At 36.2% G+C, this 22,446-nt stretch overlaps 1 protein-coding gene across 17 annotated transcripts in view; it reads left to right on the top strand.

Moving 5' to 3' along the window:
- The window catches only part of VPS13B (vacuolar protein sorting 13 homolog B), an 806,276-nt gene that overhangs the window by 474,779 nt on the left and 309,051 nt on the right, over positions 1-22,446 (top strand). For 16 of the 17 annotated variants that reach the window (XM_059874347.1, XM_059874354.1, XM_005215634.5 and 13 more), the window contains one exon: positions 15,252-15,455. In XM_059874347.1, coding sequence (XP_059730330.1) covers positions 15,252-15,455 — 204 coding nt within the window. Of the gene's footprint in view, positions 1-1,346; positions 1,510-15,251; positions 15,456-22,446 lie in introns of those variants that run through there. The other variant, XM_059874360.1, reaches the window with a different exon arrangement.

Here is a 22,446-nt window from a genome sequence, read left to right as displayed (position 1 = left end):
GTTTAGTTTGGCTTGATTTATTATTACTTAATTCACATAACTTCTAATATATACCACTTTCTATTCCAAGGGCTCAAAACCCTTCTGATGAATGAATAACCAATTTTGTTGAAGGTCAACATCATAATTAAGTTATTTTATAAAGCTGAAGTAGCATTTCCATTTCTATATATTCTAGAAAGTCTCCTTATTAGTCTTTTCTCTGAGGTCAAACATTGTTTCTTTGATCACATCAACACATTTTTCAATGCAGTGCCTGTTCATTTAGTGCATTTCTGTAGAACATGTTTCTAATGAGATGAGAATTATTTGGTATAGTTTGATATACTTTTCACATAAGTCATACATTGTATATCTTACAGCTTTTTAAATCATCTTATAAATACACCCCATCTATAACATGAGTGAACAAATGAGGACTGATCAGTACAAATCTGTAACTGAAAAAAACTTCAAAACTCATGTTTCCCTGAAGATAGATTATGAAAATCAAGTTTCTTATTTGCTTATCAATGAGAATATTTTGAGACTCATCAAGAGAAAGAGATAAATATTTCATATTCTAATGAAGTTGCATATTAATGTAGCCATCAAAAGGAAAATAATTGGTAAAGACTGCTGTCATGTCATTTTTATTTTATACTTGTGTTATGTGGATTTGTAAACATGAATCATTTAAAATGAGTGTTACTCCATTAGAAAATGTGAAATTGCTTATCTATTAAAAAGTTTACTTAAAAATTAATTTTAGTTTCTGAAAGGTATGAAATTCTTAGAAAATGATTTAATAACTGAATTACTCTGCTTTTGCTCCTTTACGTTTATAACTCCCTTCTTTTAAAAATATGAAATACATGATTAATTTTTATTTAGATTAGAAATGTAGAGACACTATTTTCTTGCCTTATCTTCTGTTTCAGCTCAAGGAATTATTTTAGGGCCAATTTGCTTAAGTTGAAGTCTCGGCATCTTGAGTGTACTTTTGGATTTTATAATACAGAGTAAGTGAGACCAACGGATTCAGTCCAAAACCAAGCCAGTCAGCTTCTTTCTTCTCCATTGTAGTAATAACAATAACCAGGTGGCATTTACAATATACTAAGCATTTTACAGTTACACGTTTACTCACCAAGGACGCCTGTGTAGCTAGGAATGATTATCTCCTTATAGAGGAATCTGATATTCACTGGCTTAGTTTAGTTCTCCAAGGATAAATGTATAGCCTGTAAGTGGTAGAATCAGAATTTGAATATAATTGTGACATTAAAATGCATGCTTTTAATACAGTATCATTATACTGCATTTTCTTTGACCATGAACCCTAATGGTAGCCAACCGCCTTACAGATGTATACCAGTCATCATAGAATGGACTAGACCAGAAGATGTAAAAGGAATCCTGAGAAACCTATCTTCTTCTTTGGAGATACAATTGAGAAGTACATGTGCTGGCATTTGTGAGTCAGTTGTGCTACTGAATGCATATAAAGCATAAAATAAAACTGAAGATAGCATCCTGGTGATCACTAATAATTGAAGGGGCAAGCAGAAGAAAATAATCTAGTAAAGGAGATTAAGGAAGGACAGTTGAGGGAGTATGAAACCATAGAAACTCATGAGGGAAATTTTAAGAATAAGCAAGACTGTATGAATAGCTTTATGTATATTAGTTATTTGGTAGCTCAGCTGATAAAAAAAAAATCTGCCTACCATGCAGGAGGTGGAAGAGACATGGGTTGGATACCTGAGTCGGGAAGATTCCCTGGAGAAGGAAATGGCGATATTCTTGCCTGGGAAATTCCATGGACAGAGGAGCCTGGCTGGCTACAGTCCATGCAGTTGCAAAGAGTCAGACACAACTCAGCACACATGCCTAAATCACTTGACTCCTCAATGACTTCACTTTTCAGATGAATAAAATGAAGCACTGAAACTAATTTAGCCAAAGGCAGCCAGTTGTAGATAGCAGAGCTGGAATTATGAATCCAGGCATGCTAACTGTGCCGTCTGCTTTTCACCAGTGTGCTGTACTGCCATTTTGAATGGTCAAATGCCACGAAAGGTTAGGTAAGCTAATGACTGAAAATCGTTCACTGGCTCTGGTAATTAGAAAATCTAAAAGTTGAAAATCTTCTCCAGGAAGATTTCAAAGGAAGAATAAGGATGACACCTGATTGCTTTCGGTTAGAGGAGAAAATAAATAGTAAGGAAATAGAAATACTGAGAGAAAAATAAATTTGTATTTAAAAGGGAATGTGACAAGGTGGTAGCCAGAGGGGTATACAGAAGAGAGTTTCTCTCTTACAAGGAGAAAAACTTGAATATATTTTAGCTTGAATGGTAAAGTTGCAAGTGAGAAAAAGAAAAAAAGAATTGAGTAAAGTCTTCAAGGGAAGTGAAGGGAATAAAGAAGAATATTTGTTATTTATTTAACTTTAATATATGAAAAGCCTACCGTGTACCAAGTCGTATGGCTGAGTACAAGCTGCTGAGAAAACAAACACTGACCTAGACTTCAAGAGTGAAGTGAACTAACAGAGATCTTGGCCTTGAAGAGAAGAGATGCTTCTCCTGAACAGTTTGGTGAAAGAGGCAGCACAAATACAAATTTCCCTGTTCTGTAAGTAAAGTAGCCTCAGATTTATTTGTCCTTGTTTTTGCTCCTTTCCATTCAGGGAGCAGAGATAGGCTGTTCCAAGAGATATGATGTTCTAAGTATCAGAAAGTAGTTTTTGGAATCAATAAGGATGCTGGTTTAGGTTGTTTAAAAAAAAAGATTAAGAGAGCAGGCATATTCCTCAGCCCTAGTCCAGACCTGCTGAATCAAAATTTCTGTAGATATGGAAACTTAACTGTTGTAACAAACTCTGGGTTATTCTTTTGCACTCTGAAGATGAGAACCCCTGCCCTAAGTCACTAGCAGTCGGTCTCAGCTTGATGGTCAGCCATTTATACCCCCTGCCTTATATGCTATTAAGATTACTATCACTTATGGAGACTTGATGATAAAAATGTAAGCATTTATTTTAATCAAGACATAAATTTTACTTCTCTTTACATTCCTATTTTCTGGCTTGTTTAACATTTTGTAGATCTCAACTGAGCTGTAAGTAATGAATTTTGCTTCTTTACAGTGAGTTCCCAAGATATGCCTATTCAGCAGTAAGCAGTAAATGGTTCAACATGAGCTGTTTCTTATGTAAACATACAAAAGGCCTGACCCAGACTAAATCAATTTAAAAAGGAAAACATTAAAGCTATGTTTCCTGTTATATACTTAAAGTCTTCTTTGGTTCCTTATGATTATACCATTGACCAACTATTTCAGACTTGAGTTTATCCTCCTACACCACCTGCTGAATGGTTCAAAATGGTATGGGAGATGAGTTTCGGAAGGGCAAAGCAATTACAATTATAACTCCTACATTTTAGCTAATAAAGCAGCTTTTTGTGTTAAGGGTAAGGAAGTTATGGGCATCTTGACTCACTCCCTTTCCTGATTTGAATTGCTAAAAGGTTTTAAAGACTACAATAAGGAGGGAGAGCAAAGTTCATAGAGCTTTTAGAGGGATGTGAAGTTGAGACAAGAAAATTTGGTTCTTGTTTATGTCAAATATTTCTAGGAAGAAGTTGGTTAGGAAATAATATGCAGCTTTTCTTATCAAGAATTGTGACTGTATTTTTTGAGGCAGATATTGTTAGTATTAAGCATTCTGGTCTTCACCAAAGCCATAAAGTTCTTTTCCTATGATTGCTTCCCTAGTAAAGTAGCATTCTATTAGAATTTTTAAATAATTTTATAACTGTTTCTTGTGAAAATGTGAAAATTCAAAGCTCTGTTGAATAAAATATACTTTAATTTTTGGCTTTGCAGTCAAATTTTTTTTCACTTTTAGGCTATTTTTAGTTATAAAGTCCTCACTTAGGGAAAATAGCATTTTAAAAGTTGTACAATGATTTCCAGTCTTTGAAAAAAATTAAATTATTTCAAATCTTATGTCTGTAACTGTTTGTATATTTATATTTAAATATCTAGTGTACCATGAGATGTGAAATATATCTTTCCTAAGACATCTTGTTCTAATATTGCTTGATAAAAGTGCATGATATTTAAGTGAAAACATTTTGAGTATGTTTTCTTAATTTAGTACTGAAAAACATAGTACTTTGAATATTCTATATTTTAATTACTGGAATTCGTTTTAAGTATGCATGCAACAAAGTGGGCATATCTTATACTTTAAAGAATAAAAATTAGTGATTATTTCAAGTTAAGGAAAAAAATCAGGTGCTTTTTGGATAATGAAGTAAATCAATGCACCTCTGTATATTTTCTGACTATAAAGAATTAAAAATAATATGGATCATGTAATAAGAAAGAAAAATTAGATTTTATTATCTACATTTGAAATGGTTATCCTTTATTTTTATCAGAGCAGAATCAAACTAAACTTGTACAGTTTGTAAATATTAGCTATAGCTTTGAAATATATTTAATCTTTATATTAAACTGATAAATCAAATGGCCTACCTTTATTATTTATAGTAATAATTTAAATTTTTATACTTGGAAAACTGTCTGCAGAGGAGATACATTATTTACTGCATTTGATCTCTCAGGAGGCTAAAAATTTGTTGGGGAAGTGATTTTTTTTTTTAAAGATACAAAATAAAGATATTTTTAATTGGCCTAGATTTTCCCTGATAAAATGTTTTTTGTCTAAAGGGTTTTATTACATACTGATGAGCTTGCTATTAATGTTAAAATATTCTTAGATTGATGAAATAGATTAAATGTAGGTAGAATTTATTCAGTTGGATTAATTAAATTCTGGCTCCATGGTGCTCTGTTTTCTCAGGAATTTGTTTTTCAGAATCCTAATATGTGCTTCGTCTGGGACAAGTCTCTCTTATTCTCACTTTCCAGGCAATTCATTTCTATTTGACATGTTTTGTAAAGGCTTAGAGAATAAGAGTGGATGGTTTTTTCCCTAACACTGAGGTTTCTATGGTGTGTCTAGTTTTGTGCTAGGCTCTCTGTATATTATCTCATTTAATTTTTATAATCAAGACAGAAACCCACTTCTTTCTCTGCTCTTGACTACCCTGCTACTGCATAATTTCTATAAGCTTTTTGACAGAGGAGAAAATGCCATTTTGTTAGGCAAGCCTAACCTGTGGGCCATACCTCTTTATCCACAAAGTAGGGCCTGGTACAGGCCCCTCACACTTTGTGAAGAATGGCTTGTCTTTGGCTTAAAGGCTCTCCAGCCTTATGGCTTTACAGCTGTTCAGAGCCTCTTCAGGGTTTCTGGATGGACTGCTCTCTTACAATTTTGAACCTCTCATTTCTGCTCTTAAGTACTTTCTTCCTTGTGGTAAATGAGATTGGGCTTTTTGAGCTCCTTTTAATGCTGCTTCCTCTTTCCTGGGCTCCTCAGATCTGGGTCAGGTGTCCCTCTGTGTGTTTCCAACTGTATTCTCTACCTAACCTTGTTTAACACTGACAATATTGTAATTGCCTCTGTCTGTTTGAGAGTGGAGACCCAGTATCCTCAGGCCCTGTCAGAGGACCTAGCAGGCAGCCCACTGAATAGTCTTTATATGAACGAATGCAACTTAGCTCATTGGAGACAGGGCTATTTAGGTCGGAGGATGTAGTTTTGATAGTCTTGACTGAGACCAAAAAAAAGAGTGTCGGGGTGGGGAAGACCTTGGTTGTCTTTCACTAGTTACTATATTGCCAGTAGTTTTATACTATCAGAATATAGGTTTTAAATGATCAGTTTTGTCTAGAAAAAAGAGCTATATTAGAAATAACATTATATTTGGTGGAAGAAATGAGAGGACAATGTTTATGTTCACCCCTTTGGGGAAAAGGATAAGCAATTGCCTTCCAGGGACAGTGATAAGTAGGATAGATTTTTTTTCCAAAACAAGTTGTAAAATCTTTATTGCTTCAAATCTTCCTAATCTCTTATTATCTGTTTAATCTCCAGAACATCATAGTTATGTTTCCTTTTTTATTGCAAATATAATTTATTAGACTTTGTTCTTTATTTCTTTTTTTCCCCTTGAATGCTAAGTTTGTCTATTTTTGGCTCTGTTGATTTTCTCTGCCTTTTTTGTTTCATTTATTTCTGCTCTTTTTTTCCCTCCTTACCCCCACCCTTTTAGTTTATTTTGGCATTTTATATTTAACTCATTGATTTTGAGCCTTTATTTTTTTGTTAAAACAACATCTTAGACAATAAATTTCCCTCAAAGTGCCACTTTAACTGCATCCCACAACCTTTAATACACATTTTGTTTTTAAGTATTTCTAATTTTTTTTTTTTTTTTGGCCCAGGGATTGACTTAACATAGAAGTGTATCTTTAAATCTAAAAATACAATCAATTTTCCAAATCCTTTCTTTAAAATAAAATGTCTAACTTCATTGTTTTATGCTCAGAGGATTTAGTCTGTATGATACTAACCTACTGAAATGTGTTGAGGCTAGTTTTATTGCCTCACAGGTACTTGGTTTCAAAAAATGTTCCTTTGGGCTTGACAAAAATTATGATTCTACTGTTGGATACGGTGCTATATAAATGTCCATTTCATCAGATTTATTTAATTGTATTTTTAAAATTTTCTGTATTTTAATTTTTTCATAATGTGTTTAGTCAATTCATTACTGAGAAAGGTAGGTTAAAATTTTCCACCATGAGTGGATACATTTGTCAGTTTCTCTTTCACGATGTGTCCGTTTTTCTGTGTCAAGTTTATATCATTCCAAATAAATTTAAAATTGTCTTAACTTCCAGGCATTGGATCTTTTAAATTTAGGTAATAAGCCTATCATAATTTTTTTCCTTAAATTTTATGTTGTCAGATGTCAGTATAACTACTCCATCTTTCTTTTGGCCTCCATATATTTTTTTTCCATTTATGGACTCTTAATTTTCCTGTGCACTTAAGTTTGAGGTATATTTCATTAAAAACGGAATAAAAGGGTGGTTTGTTAAAACCAATCTGAAGTTTTATCTTTTCATTTTCATTAAATCATTTATATTTACTCTGACAGTAGTTATTTTTGGATTTATTCTTATTATGAGATATTTGTCCAACTTTTTCTGCTGTTTTTCTTTTCTTACATTCTGATCTCTACCCCACTCATTTTAAAGTTACGCGTTCCATGTCTATTATTTTTGTTATTACTCTGGCTATTTTAGCAGGTGTGCTTAACAAAGTCTGAAGTTAAATATCTTTGTCTTTATCCCCCTCCCTCTCAAATGCAAGGAATTTAGAATACTTTACTTCAAATTAAAGCATCTGCCTGCCAATGCAGGAGATACAAGAGACACAGGTTTAATCCCTAGGTTGAGAGGATCCTCCTGAAGTAGAAAATGTCAGCCTGCTCCAGTTTTCTTGCCTAGAAAATTCTGTGGACAGAGGAGCCTGGCAGACTACAGTCCACGGGGTCACAAAGAGTGGGACACAGCTGAGCACAGCACACACATGCACACGTACCTCAAACTACCTGATCCCCTGGTTTATACACTATCATTGTCCAGAGTCTTATTTTTAGCTTGATTTTCCCTTATAATTTGGGCATTATTTAATATTTTAAAGATACTGTTTGTTTAGTTTTACCCATATATTTACCAGTTTCTTCCTTATTATTTCTGGGGCTTCCCTGGGCTGCTTCTTTTAAGGTTTGGCATTTTTCAACATTTATAGAAGAATGTTATCTCTGCAAGTAGTACCCCCATGAATGGGAATTCACTGTGTAATCTCCCTGTGTGCTGAGTCGTATCCAACTCTTTGCGACCCCATGGACTATAGCCTGCCAGGCTCCTCTGTCCATGGAATTTTCCAGGCAAGAATACTGGAGTGGATTGCCATTTCTTACCCCAGAGGATCTTCCCAACCCAGGGATCAAAACTGGGTCTCCCACACTGCAAACAGTCTTTACTGTCTGAGCCACCAGTGTGTTAGTTGCTCAGTTGCATCCAACTCTTTGAGACCCCCTAGGCTGTAGCCCACCAGGCTCCTCTGTCCATGGGATTCTCTAGGCAAGAATACTGGAGTGGATTGTCAGGTCCTTCTCCAAAAGGACATCTTGGTTGCTTCCAGTTTTGACAATTATGAATAAAACTGCTATAAACATTGATGTGCACCTGCATGTATAGACATGTTTTCAAGTCCTTTGCGTAGAAACCAAGGAGGACAATTATTGGGTCATATGGTGAGAAGTATATTTAGTTTTCTAAGAAACTGCCAAACTATCTTCCAAAGTGGCTATCCCATTTTGCATGCCTACCAGTAGTGTATGAGATTTCCAGTTGCTTCACGTCCTCACCAGCACCTGGTGGTGTCAGCCGACTGGATTTTGGCCATTCTAATAGGTGTGTAATAATATCTTTTTGTTTTAATTTGCTTCTTCCTGATGAAATAGGACATAGAGCATCTTTTCATTATGCTTATTTGCCATCTGTATATCTTCGTGAGCCTGCTCATACTTTGAAAACCATTTTTCTTCTTTATAAACAGTTATATTTCATGTCTACTAATCCAGTTCATGAGGTCTTTGAGTGTCTGTTTCTTCTGCCCAGTTAGTATCTCATTTCACTTGGAATAAATCTGTGAAAATTCTTTGAGTTGAGATTGAGTTCATCTTAAGAGAATTTGCTTTTATCTGTCATCTGGTGGCACTATCTACCCGGGACAAGCTTCTCCAAATTAAAATTGTTTCATGCCACATTAGCAATTCAGACCACAAGGTGCTGTCTTATGATGGCAAAGTCTTAGAGGGAATTTTTTTTTACCTCTTCACCTTGTGCTAATGCTAAGGTCAAGATGGGTAAGTTATAAGTTACCTTGTCTTTTTTAACATGGACCTTAGCAGGGCTTTTTTCCATTTAAAAAAATTTTTTAAGATGTAAATACTTACAGATTTCCACTAGTTGTAAATACATCTGCTGTGTCCCCTTTAACTATCTCCCTTCAGTGTAAACTTTTCCCCAGCTTCTTTACAGTATGATTGACAAATAAAATTGTAAGATATTCAAAGTGTACACTTTATGATTTGATATGTATACATTGTGAAAGGATTCCCTCATTGAGTTAGCATATCCATCACCTGGCATACTTACCCTTTTTTGTGTCTGTAGAACATTTAAGTACCACTCTCTTAGCAAATTCCAGTTTTACAATAGTGTTGTCCACTGTAGTCACCATGATGCGATACATTAGATCCTCAACCTTATTCATTTTATAACTGAAAATTTGTGCCCCTTTACCAACCTCTTCCTAATTCCCCAACCCCTTAGCCCATGGCAACCACTTTTCTGTTCTCTGTTTCTATGAATTTGACTTTTTAAAAATTTCCACATGTAAGTGATACTATTCAATATTTGTTTTTCTCTGGCTTATTTCACTCAGCATAATATAAATGTAGATAAAAACAGAAATTCACAAATGACGGGAATTTTTAAGGCTGAATAAAAATTCATTGTATATTCTGTTGACCCATCAACACTGTGTCATGGATCCACTCATACACTCTTCAATAGTAAATAACTGTGAATGTAGAGCCACTGATAAGGAAGAACTGTGGCTATAGAATAGAGAGTTGGTGCCACTAAACCCCAAATTGTTCAAGGGTCAACTGCATATGCTATATTTTCTTGATATGTTTATTCATTCATTGAGGGACAGTCAGGTTGTTTCCATTCAGGATATGGAAGAGGCTTTTGAGCAATGCTGCCATGAATGTGGAAGTACAGATATCTCCTTGAGATTTTTTATTTCTTTTGGATATATACCCAGAAATGAGATTGCTGGGTCATATGCTGATTCTGCTTTTAATTTCTTGAGGAACCTCTGTTCTGTTTTACATAGGGGTTGTTTGAGTTTACATTCCAAACAACAGTGTACAAGGGTTTCCTTTTTTCCATATCCTTCCCACATTTATTATACCTTGTCTTATTGCTAATGGATATCCTAAAAGGTATGAGGTGAAAATCTCATTATGGTTTGTATTTGCATTTTTCCTGTGACTAGTGAGGACCTTTTCATGTACCTTTTAGCCAATTACATCTCTTTGGAAAAATATTTGTTCAGATCCTTTGCCAATTTTTTAATTGGGCATTTTTGTTTTCTTTTTTCCTCTCTATGGAGTTATATGAATTCCTCTTATATTTTGGATATAACCTCTTATCAGACATTTAATTTGGAAATATTTTCATTCTGTAGGTTGCCTTTTCGTTTTGTTGATAGTTTTCTTTGCTGAGTAGATTTTTAGTTTCGTGTAATAACACTTGTTTATTTTTGCTTTTGTTATCTTTGTTTTTCTTGTCAAATCCAAAAAATCATTGCCAAGACCAATGTCATAGAGCATACACCCCTTTTACTTCTAGGAGTTTTATGGTTTTAGATCTTGCATGACTTCTTGTGTAACTATAGTAATAGTGCGTGCATGCTCAGTTGTGTCCAACTCTTTGTAACCCCATGAATTGTCCATGGAATTCTCCAGGCAAGAATACTGGCTTGTGTTGCCATTTCCTACTCTAGCGGATCTTCCTGACCCAGGGTTCAAACCCATATCTCCTGCATTGACAGATGGGTTCTTTACCACTGCGTGCCACCTAGAAAACATTGTATATAGTACAATATCAAAACCAGGATATTGAATCAGTACAATCCACAGTTGTATTCAGATTTCACCCGCTTTTTTTTTTTTCCTGTTTTTTGTTTGTTTCTTCTTTGGATTTTTGGCCATAACAGACAGCATATGGGTTGTTATCCCCAGCCAGGAGTCAAACCCATGCTCCCTGTATTGGGAGCTCAGAGTCTTAATCACTGGACCACCAGGGAATTCCCTCACCAGTTGTATTCTTAACCATTTGTGTCTATATGTCTATATGTGTGACTATAGTTTTGTGCTGTTTTATCACATATGTACATTCATGTAACCACCATCACAAGACTCAGAACTGTTCTGTCACAGGTCATCCTAGGACAGCTATTTTTAAATCACCCTTTCAAGACCTTCATAACCCCAGCTTTCTATGCAGTCTCCTATTAAGTAGATTGATCCATCTCCTTAGGTGGGCCTTGAGCTTTTTCACTTCCTATGCACTTAGCAGAAAATCACTGTAGGATTCAGCAGAAATCCTAAGAGGAAAAGCTGGCTTTGGCAGGTGCTCATTTTTTAGTGTTTTCTCACATTTTTTGCACTTTGCACCTTCTCTTCTCTGGCCAGCTCTGAAATGTATTTTAAAAGATGCTTTAAATTGTCTTCAAGCGTTTTAGTTATTGCATTCAAAAGATTCACTCAGATTTTCTAATATGCCATATTTTGGATATAGGTAAGCATGGAAATATTAAAGAGAATCTGTCTTTATAGTTTTCATTAATAGTTCTTTCATAATTAGAAAAGTTGACTTTGTTATCTCTTGGTGCCTGTGCATCTGTGATTAGCTGGTGGTTATTCATTATTCGTTCAGAACCATGTAAGATAATGTACTCCAGGAATGGTCATTAAATTTATAATGGAACCTCTTTTTGAATGGTTTGGGCTTTCCTGGTGGCTCAGATGGTAAGAATCCGCCTGCAATGCAGGAGACCCTGGTTCGAATCCTCGGTTGGGAAGATCCCCTGGAGAAGGGATAGACTACCCACTCAAGTATTCATGGGCTTCCCTGGTGGCTCAGACAGTAAAGAATCTGCCTGGAATGCAGGAGACCTGGATTCAATCCCTCGGTTTGGAAGATCCCCCGGAGGAGTGCATGGCAACCCACTCCAATATTTTTGCCTAGAGAATCCCCATGGACAAAGGAACCTGTTGGGCTACAGTCCATGCAAGCACAGAGTCAGACATGGCTGAGCACATGAATGGTTTAATTTTCAGTCATACATTTTATTTATTTCTATAATACTTTTAACATTGACATAATTAAAACAGAGAAGTTAAATAATTTCTCCAAGCTCATGGTCATTGGAAAATTTGAGACCAGAGTTCATATGAGTCATTTGCTTATCCTATTTTCTACAACTCACATTTAAGTGGTTTTGCAATTAACTTTTAAGTTAGATTTATATACCCAAATATTGTACATTTCTCTGAAATTTCAAATCAGGTTAAAATGACATATATTTTAATCTTAAAGGAAAACAAAAAAGAAAAAAATGTAAAATCTCAAATCCTGATTCTTAAAATTTTGAAATTGGCATGTTAAAAGTATTAAGCTATTGCTCAATATACAGTCCATTTTTGTGTTGAGAAGGAGAACCTGTGGAAAGTCATGTTTTCCACAGATAGATGGTAAGAAGAAAATAGCTTGATTTAAGGTCAAGGCTAAATATGGGACATTTTAAGCATAGGTGAAAACTTCAGTATTTTTCTGATTTTATCTTATGATTTTGCAGTTTCTCCATGTGCCAAGAGAAATAGGCTGATGTTAATGCTGGGCTAGGTTGCTTTGGTTATCTTTTAATATAGCACTAATTTTATTTCCAAGCATACCTTTTCTTTCTAAAAAGGGATTCTTAAAAATATTTTGGTTTTCTTTAAAAGTAGGCTTAGGGAATTTATTGTAAAATGTAGAAAGTATGGGGTCTTCCCTGATGGCTCAGTGGTAAAGAATCTGCCTGCCAATGCAGGAGACATGAGTTTGATCCCTGGGTCTGAAAGATCCCCTGGAAAAGGAAATGGCAACCCATTCCAGTTATCCTTGCCTAGAAAATTCCATGGACAGAGGAGCCTGGCGAGCTACAGTCTGTGGGGTCAGAAAAGAGTCAGACACAACTGAGCAACTAAGCAACAACAGAAAGCACTGGCTAGTTTGAGTAAATGTAATTTTTATATGGGAATAATAATCTAGGGAAATAAGCTAGGCTACCAAGTGCCAAAGACATTTGCTCTATGTCAGAGTCTGTGTGGCTGTAGAGCAGAAGTTTACTGTGTGTAAAGACTGGGTGTTCTTGTTGCTGTAGACAGACACTGTTTCCAGTTGAGGTTTGCAAAGATTTGTTTCAGTTCAAATCAGTGACTTGAAACAACATTTACTAATCAATTGATAAGAGATGTAGTTTCTAACTTCAAGAAATTTATGCTTTTTTGAGGAAGACTGACAGGTGATTGTGATGTTCTTGTACTTCTAAGTTTAGAAAGACCCTAAGAGCACAGATTTAGGGAAAAGGGAGTTTGAAGAAAGGGTGGTCAGGAAAGGCTTCTTAGAAAGTGAAGTCTGAGGGACTAACTTGGTGGTCCCGTGGTTAAGAATCCACCTGCCACTGTAAGGGACACGAGTTCGATCTTGGTCCAAGAAGATCCCACATGCTGTGGGGCAGCCAAGCCCATGAGCCACAGCTACTTAAGCCCATGTGCTCTAGAGCCCTTGTTCTGCAACAGGAGAAGCCACACAATGATTGAGAAGCACATGTACCACAACTAAGGAGATGCTTCAGATCTCTGCAGCTAGAGAAAGCCAGCGCGCAGCAACGAAGACCCCAAAATAGATAAATACAATTTTTAAAATAGTGAAGTTTGAGATGGATCTTCAGAATTCACAGAATTACATCAGTATTCAAATGAAGAACATTCTGCCAAAATAGGGGTGCTCACAAGGTTACTCCCCCCACAACCTGCACCTGCATTCACTCTTTTTCTTTACCTTCATTAAGGCAAAATGAAAATGGTCACGACCCATTTTATGGGTTCATGTAAAACTTTAGGCCTCCTTTCTTTGCATGCTCTTTCCTAGATAGAACTTTTCTAAGTTAGAAAAAAGAAGATGAAAATTAGAATCAGCACTCACCTTAGGATAATACTGAGACTCCATCCATCTGTGTTTCTCTTCCTCACACTATGACTTCTTGACCAACACCTGTTCCCTTCCTGTTTCCTTATTGTAACACCATGTTATATTAATATTTCCCTACCTGAGCTATCTGATTGTTCAATTGCAGTCCTCTCCCTCCTCTTCTCTTCATTTGAATTCATTAGTCTCAGCCGTCCTGTTGCCTGGCCTGATGCATGCCATCTCCATTCCTATGTGTCTGGGGACACCTGCCATCTTGAGTCTCAGTAGTCGTCCACCTTCCATCAGTATTTGACCAACTTCTGGACATGGTCTGACCCTCACTGTGGACTTAGCCAAGATATAGTCTTCATCACATTCATACTGTCTCTCTCTAATTTTCACACTAAGACTCAGGTGATTTCTTTCCTCTCCCTCCACTAATTTGTTTCATTAGTGTTCAATTGATATAACTAATTGTATTTTTTTCTGATCTCTACAGTTGTGTCTATATTTGTAACAACTGTTTTTATCCTCTATGTAATTTCAATTTTTATTGATTGAAACTTTCTTGGAGGAAAAATGTTACCTTCGTTTTGGTTACTCATTTTAAAGAATTTATGAACCAACATAACCAAAAAATTCCCAACTCTCACAAACTTAAACTTATCTGGCTTGCAAATCCCAAATCCTGTTCTTCTTATCCTATCACACTGCCTTGCTATTTCATTCTAAAACCTTCATGAAAAAATTTAACCATTTACTTTCTCTAATCTAGCTTTAAGCTGCTGATAATTTTATTCATTTGCTTAGCCTTGGGTCCAATAAGATGAAAATTCCAACTCTATATCGGCCAGTAATCCTTACTGTATTTCTACATCAGTAAGCAATGAAGTTTTGTCAATAATTTAGTCTGTGTGGTAGTGGGTTATATAAAGGACTAAAGGCAAAGGGTAGGGGAATTAAGTAAATTCACAAAGCTTCAACACTTTTCCTAACAAGACATCAAAGTACTGAGGAAAAAAAGTAGATGTTTAACATTGGAAAGAAGACAGGGTTTTGAAGCAAAACCTGGATTTAACTTGCAGTTTTGGCCACATACTAACTCAGTTAACTTTGGCTAAGTCTTTCAACAACTCTGTATTATTTTCTCTTTAGTAAAAAAGGAGGTAGTACAACCTCACAACAGCTCAAGGATTTAAATCATATATGTAAAAGTATTTATTTAGAAAAATAACAGTGCTGAGAATAATGTAAGAACTTATAAAGTAGATACACTAAGTACTAACTCTTTGATACATTTTAAAATCATTAGTATGTGGTAAGTTTATAATACCTGCTTCACAGATTTCATTAACTTAATAATCCAAAGTGGGGGAAAATGGTAATAGCAAGATGTTCGTGAGCAAAATAAGCATAGAATACTTAATTTATCTGATTACTTTTCTTCACTGCCTTTACAGAAGAGCCTTGAATTTAGGAATTCTTCGAGACCCTGGGTCAGAGATTGAAGACCGACAATACCAAATAGATCTGCAGTCGATCAATATTGGTACTGCTCAGTGGGATCAACTGAAACCAGAAAAGGAAAATGGCACAGGAGGAGTGCTAACAGAGACTGAAAGAAATTCACAGAATCCAGCCCTTGAGTGGAATATGGCCAGCAGGTAGGAAATGCTTGAGAAACTTTTTCCACATTCTAATATTTCATTGCCAGAAGAACAGTTAATACGCTCTTTAGCATGCCAAACCTAAGTGTTTCGGTATTGTTTCTGCATTTCATAAAATATATTTTGTAACTATAGCTGATGCTGTTGCTTGGATTCCTGTGAGTCCTACCACTGTTGCTGCTGCTGCTAAGTCGCTTCAGTCGTGTCTTACTCTGTGCGACCCCATAGACGGCAGCTCACCAGGCTCCCCTGTCCCTGGGATTCTCTAGGCAAGAATACTGGAGTGGGTTGCCATTACCTTCTCCTGTTACATTGCAGTTATTACAAATTTATGGTCAGTGTCAGAATTTTTTTTAAGCTTGTTATTTGATGAAAAATTCCACTTCAGACTAAGGATTAATTCACATTTCCCTTAAAATCCATTATATTCCAAGTCAAAAAAATATTAACTCTGTCCTTATCAGATTCTTGTGATTATCAGCTTTGTAGATCTTCTATAAAAAAATGTTTATTCAAGTCTTTTGCCCATTTTTAAATTGAGAGGTCCTTTTGTGATGGTTTATAGGAGTTCTTTTTTTATTTCATTTTTTGAATTTTAAAAATTTTTATTGAAGTATAATTGAATCACAGTTGTGTTAATTTCTGGTGTACAACAGAGTGATTCAATTACACAGGTACATACATATTCTTTTTCATATTCTTTTCCATTAGGATTTATTGCAAGATATTGAATTTAGTTCTCTGTGCTATACAGTAGAACCTTGTTTGTTTTAAATGTAGTAGCTTGTATCTGCTAATCCTACTTGATCCTTCCCCTTCCCCATTTCCCCTTTGGTAACTGTAAGTTTGTTTTCTTTGTATATGAGTCAATTTCTGTTTAGTAAATAAGTTAATTTGTACATATTTTTAGATTCCACATGTAAGTGATATATGGTATTTGTCTTAGTCCAAGTTACCTCATGAAGCAGGGCAAAGACTAATAGAGTTTTGCCAAGAAAATGCACTGGTCATAACAAACACCCTCTTCCAACAACACAAGAGAAGACTCTATACATGGACATCACCAGATGGTCAACACCGAAATCAGATTGTTTATATTCTTTGCAGCCAAAGATGGAGAAGCTCTATACAGTCAGCAAAAACAAGACCAGGAGCTGACTATGGCTCAGACCATGAACTCCTTATTGCCAAATTCAGACTTAAATTGAAGAAAGTAGGGAAAAACCACTAGACCATTCAGGTATGACCTAAATCAAATCCCTTATGATTTTACAGTGGAGGTGACATATAGATATAAGGGCCTAGATCTGATAGATAGAGTGCCTGATGAACTATGGAATGAGGTTTGTCACATTGTACAGGAGACAGGGATCAAGACCATCCCCATAGAAAAGAAATGCAAAAAAGCAAAATGGCTGTCTGGGGAGGCCTTACAAATAGCTGTGAAAAGAAGAGAAGCGAAAAGCAAAGGAGAAAAGGAAAGATATAAACATCTGAATGCAGAGTTCCAAAGAATAGCAAGAAGAGATAAGAAAGCCTTCTTCAGCAAGCAATGCAAAGAAATAGAGGAAAACAACAGAATGGGAAAGACTAGGGATCTCTTCAAGAAAATCAGAGATACCAAAGGAACATTTCATGCAAATATGAGCTCGATAAAGGACAGAAATGGTATGGACCTAACAGAAGCAGAAGATATTAAGAAGAGATGGCAAGAATACACAGAAGAACTGTACAAAAAAGATCTTCATGACCCAGATAATTACGATGGTGTGATCACTGACCTAGAGTCAGACATCCTGGAATGTGAAGTCAAGTGGGCCTTAGAAAACATCACTACGAACAAAGCTAGTAGAGGTGACGGAATTCCAGTTGAGCTATTTCAAATCCTGAAAGATGATGCTGTGAAAATGCTGCACTCAATATGCCAGCAAATTTGGAAAACTCAGCAGTGGCCCCAGGACTGGAAAAGGTCCGTTTTCATTCCAATCCCAAAGAAAGGCAATGCCAAAGAATGCTCAAAGTACCGCACAATTGCACTCATCTCACACGCTAGTAAAGTAATGATCAAAATTCTCCAAGCCAGGCTTCAGCAATATGTGAACCGTGAACTTCCTGATGTTCAAGCTGGTTTTAGAAAAGGCAGAGGAACCAGAGATCAAATTGCCAACATCCGCTGGATCGTAGAAAAAGCAAGAGAGTTCCAGAAAAACATCTATTTCTGCTTTATTGACTATGCCAAAGCCATTGACTGTGTGGATCACAATAAACTGTGGAAAATTCTGAAAAAGATGGGAATACCAGACCACCTGATCTGCCTCTTGAGAAATTTGTATGCAGGTCAGGAAGCAACAGTTAGAACTGGACATGGAACAACAGACTGGTTCCAAATAGGAAAAGGAGTTCGTCAAGGCTGTATATTGTCACCCTGCTTATTTAACTTTTATGCAGAGTACATCATGAGAAACGCTGGACTGGAAGAAACACAAGCTGGAATCAAGATTGTCGGGAGAAATATCAATAACCTCAGATATGCAGATGACATCACCCTTATGGCAGAAAGTGAAGAGGAACTCAAAAGCCTCTTGATGAAAGTGAAAGAGGAGAGTGAAAAAGTTGGCTTAAAGCTCAACATTCAGAAAACGAAGATCGTGGCATCCGGTCCCACCACTTCATGTTAAATAGATGGGGAAACAGTGGAAACAGTGTCAGACTTTATTTTTCTGGGCTCCAAAATCACTACAGATGGTGACTGCAGCCATGAAATTAAAAGACACTTACTCCTTGGAAGGAAAGTTATGACCAACCTAGATAGCATATTCAAAAGCAGAGACGTTACTTTGCCAACAAAGGTTCATCTAGTCAAGGCTATGGTTTTTCCTGTGGTCATGTATGGATGTGAGAGTTGGACTGTGAAGAAGGCTGAGCGCCGAAGAATTGATACTTTTGAACTGTGGTGTTGGAGAAGACTCTTGAGAGTCCCTTGGACTGCAAGGAGATCCAACCAGTCCATTCTGAAGGAGATCAGCCCTGGGATTTCTTTGGAAGGAATGATGCTAAAGCTGAAACTCCAGTACTTTGGCCACCTCATGCGAAGAGTTGACTCACTGGAAAAGACTCTGATGCTGGGAGGGATTGGGGGCAGGAGGAGAAGGGGACGGCAGAGGATGAGATGGCTGGATGGTATCACTGACTCGATGGACGTGAGTCTCAGTGAACTCTGGGAGTTGGTGATGGACAGGGAGGCCTGGTGTGCTGCGATTCATGGGGTCGCAAAGAGTCGGACACAGCTGAGCAACTGATCTGATCTGATCTGATCTGAAGTTACCTCACTTAGTATGGCAATCTCTAGGTCCATCCATGTTGCAGCAAATGGCGTTATTTCATTTTTTAATGGCTAGGTGATTTTCCATTGTATGTATGTACGACATCTTCTTTATCCATCGATCTGGTCAATGGACATTTAGTTTGCTTCATGATTGTATTGTAACTAGTGCTGCTGTGAACATGGGGTGGGGGGCAGGTGCATGTGTCTTCCTGAATTAGTTTTGTCCAGATACAGGCCTAGGAGTGGGATTGCTGAATCATATGGCAACTGTTTTGTTAGTTTTTTAAGGAACCTCCATACTGTTTTACACAGTGGCTGTACCAGTTTACATTCCCACCAACTATATAGCAAGGTTCCCTTTTCTCAACACCTACTTCAGCATTTATTAAGTGTAGACTTTTTTGAGGGCAGAGGAGAGGTGCCAGTTATTTTATTCTTTTCATATAGAACAAACTTACAAGAATTTATACAATTTAGAAGTAGATTCCAATTGCACCATTACTCCTAGTACAACATATAACTAATAGGACAACCAATCAATTTCACTTTTCTTTTGAAAGTTGTACCCACAGAACATGGCAATAATTTGTAAGTCTTATAGTCTTGTGAGGGGCTTTGTTCAAATCATACTTTCAAGTATAGATTTACTTTATTAATAATAGATGAGTTGGCAATAGATGTAAGTTTTCATACAAGTTTTCCTGTGCCGCAAGAAAATAAGATTGTTGTGAAAAGTCTTAAGATTTTATCAAATGAGATTCTCTGTACTAAATTTAGGATGCAAAACCTCATTTCTCTCTAAACAGATGTGGGAAAAAAGAAATATATTCTTTGCTTCTTTTTTGTATAGACTTTTTAATGATTCCCATTGTGACCAGTGTGAAGTGGTACCTCATTGTAGTTTTGATTTGCAGTTCTCTAATAGTTAGCAGTGTTGAGTGTCTTTTCGTGTGCCTGTTGTCCATCTGTATGTCTTATTTGGAGAAATGTCTATTTAGGTCTTCTGCCCAGTATTTGACTAGGTTGTTTGTTCTGTTAATTTGTTGTATGAGCTGTTTGTGTTATTTTTTAAATTAAGCCCTTGTTGGTTACATTGTTTGTAAATATTCTCTCCCAGTCTTTAGGTTGTCTTTTCATTTTGTTTATGCTTTCCTTTACTTTCATTGAGTCCTTTATTTTTGCCTTTATTTCTGTTGCCTTGGGAGATTGACCTACGAAAATATTGAAACATGAGTACAATCTATGTCAGAGAATGTTTTGCCTGTGTTTGCTTCTAGGAGTTCTGTTGTGTCATGTTTTATATTTAAGTCTCTAAGACATTTTGAGTTTATTTTTGTGTAGGGTGTGAGGGGGTATTCTACTTATTGACTTACATGCGTCTGTCCAACTTTTACAACACCTCTTGCTGAAGAGACTTTCTTTTCTCCGTAGTGTATTCTTGCCTCCTTTGTCAAAGATTAATTGGCCATAGATGTGTGGGTTTATTTCTGTGCTTTCTCTTCTGTTCTGCTGATGTGTATATCTGGTTTTAGTGCCAGCGCCACACTGGTTTGATTACTGTAGCTTTGTAGTATTGTCTGAAGTTTGGGAGGGTTTTCTTTTCCCTCAATATCAGTTTAACAGTGCTGGGACTTAGCGTATAAATCTTTCACCTCCTTGGTGAGGTTTATTTCTAAGTTTTTTAATGCAGTCTTAGATTGTTTTCTGCTTTCCCTCTCTGATATATCATTGTGACCATTCAGAAATGCATCCAATTTCTATATGTTATTTTGTATATTTCTACCTTGCTGAATTTATCTGTGCTATCTGTTTTTGTGTAGTTTTTACAGTTTTCTCTCTATATAGTATTATGTCATCTGTGTATAATGACGGTTTTACCTCTTCCCTTCCAATTTGGCTAACTTTTATTTCTTTTTCTTCTCTGATTGCTGTGGCTAGGACTTCCAATACTATGTTAAATACAAGGGGTCGCAGTGGGCATCCTTCTCTTGTTCCAGATTTTACTGGGAAGATTTTCAGCTTTTCACCATTGAGCATTATGTTGGTTTAACCCTATTATGTGGGTTTGTCACAAATAGCTTTTATTATGTTGAAATATGTTCCCTCTGTACCCACTTTGGTAAGCGTTTTTATCATGAGTGGGTGTTAGATTTTGTCAAATATTGTTTCTGAATCTATTAAGATGATCATGTGGTTTTCATCTTTTCTTTATTTGCTTATATTGATTGACTTGCATATGATGAACTATCCTTGTGACCCTGGGATGAATCCAACCTAATCATGGTGTAGGATCTTTTTTATATGTTGTCGCATTCAGTTTGCTAATGTTTTGTTGAGGATTTTTGCATCTATATTCATCAAAGATACTTGCTTGTAATTTTCTTTTTTGGTAGTGTCTTTTTCTGGATTTTGTATCAGGGTAATGTTGGCTTGACAGAATGACTTTAGAAGTGTTTCCTCCTCTTCAGTCTTTTGGAAAAACCTGAGGATTAGCATAAGTTCTTCTTTGTACATGGTAGAATTTCTCAGTTAAAACATCTGGTCCTGGACTTTGGTTTGCAAGGATGTTTTTTATTACTAGTATTATTACAGATTCTGTTTCATTTCTATTGATCAGTCTGTTCCAATTATCTATTTCTTATGTGATTCAGGTTTGGTGGGCTGTGTGTATCTACAGACCTGTTGCATTTCTCCTAGGTTGTCCAACTTACTGGCTTCTAAATTGTTCATAGTATGCTCTTAGGGTTTTTTGTATTTCTGTGGTATAGGTTATTATCTCTCCTCTTTCATTTCTTACTTTGTTTATTTGGGTCTTCTCTTCTTGATGAGTCTGGCCAGGACTCTGTTAATTTTTTTTATGCTTTCAAAGAACCAGCTTTTGGTTTCATTCATATTTTTTTTTTCTGTTTTTTAAAATCTCCATTATATTTATTTCCTCCCTGATATTTATTATTTCCACCCTTGTGCTGACTTTAGCTTTTGTTTGTCCTTTTTTAAATTGTTTTAGGTGATAGGTTAGGATATTTATTTGAGATGTACTTGTTTTTGAAGAAGGCACACATGAGCTTTCCTTTTAGAACTGTTTTTGCTGCATCCCATAGATTTTGATGGGCCTCCCAGGTGGCATTATTGGTAAAGAACCTGCCTGCCAATGCAGGAGGCAGAAGAGATGTGGGTTTGGTCCTTGGGTTGGGAAGATCCCTTGTAGGAGGGTATGGCACTCCACTCCAGTATTCTTGCCTGAGAATCCCGTGGACAGAGGAGCCTGGCTTGCTATGGTTCATAGGGTTGCACAGATTTGGACACAACTGAAGCAACTTAGCAAGCAAGAAAGCATAGATTTTGAATGGTTGTTTTTTCAATGTCATTTGTCTCAAGGTATTTTTAAAAATTTCCTTTTTCTTTTCATCATTGACCATTAGTTTTTTAGTGGTGTGTTGTTTAGTCTCCTTGTTGTCATTTCTTTCTTGTTTCTCTTTCCCTCGTTGATTTCTAGTTTCACACCCATGTGGACAGAAAAGATACTTGAAATAGTTTTCTGTGCCCTATAATTTGTGTCCTACTAAGTAATCCATCCTACAGAATGTTTCATGTGCACTTGAAAATAATGCATATTCTGAGGTTTTTTGTATGTAATTTCCTGAAAATATCACTTAAGTTTAT

Source organism: Bos taurus, chromosome 14 (genome assembly GCF_002263795.3).
Source record: "Bos taurus isolate L1 Dominette 01449 registration number 42190680 breed Hereford chromosome 14, ARS-UCD2.0, whole genome shotgun sequence".
Lineage (NCBI taxonomy): Eukaryota > Metazoa > Chordata > Mammalia > Artiodactyla > Bovidae > Bos > Bos taurus.
This window is presented reverse-complemented; position numbering and strand designations above follow the sequence as displayed.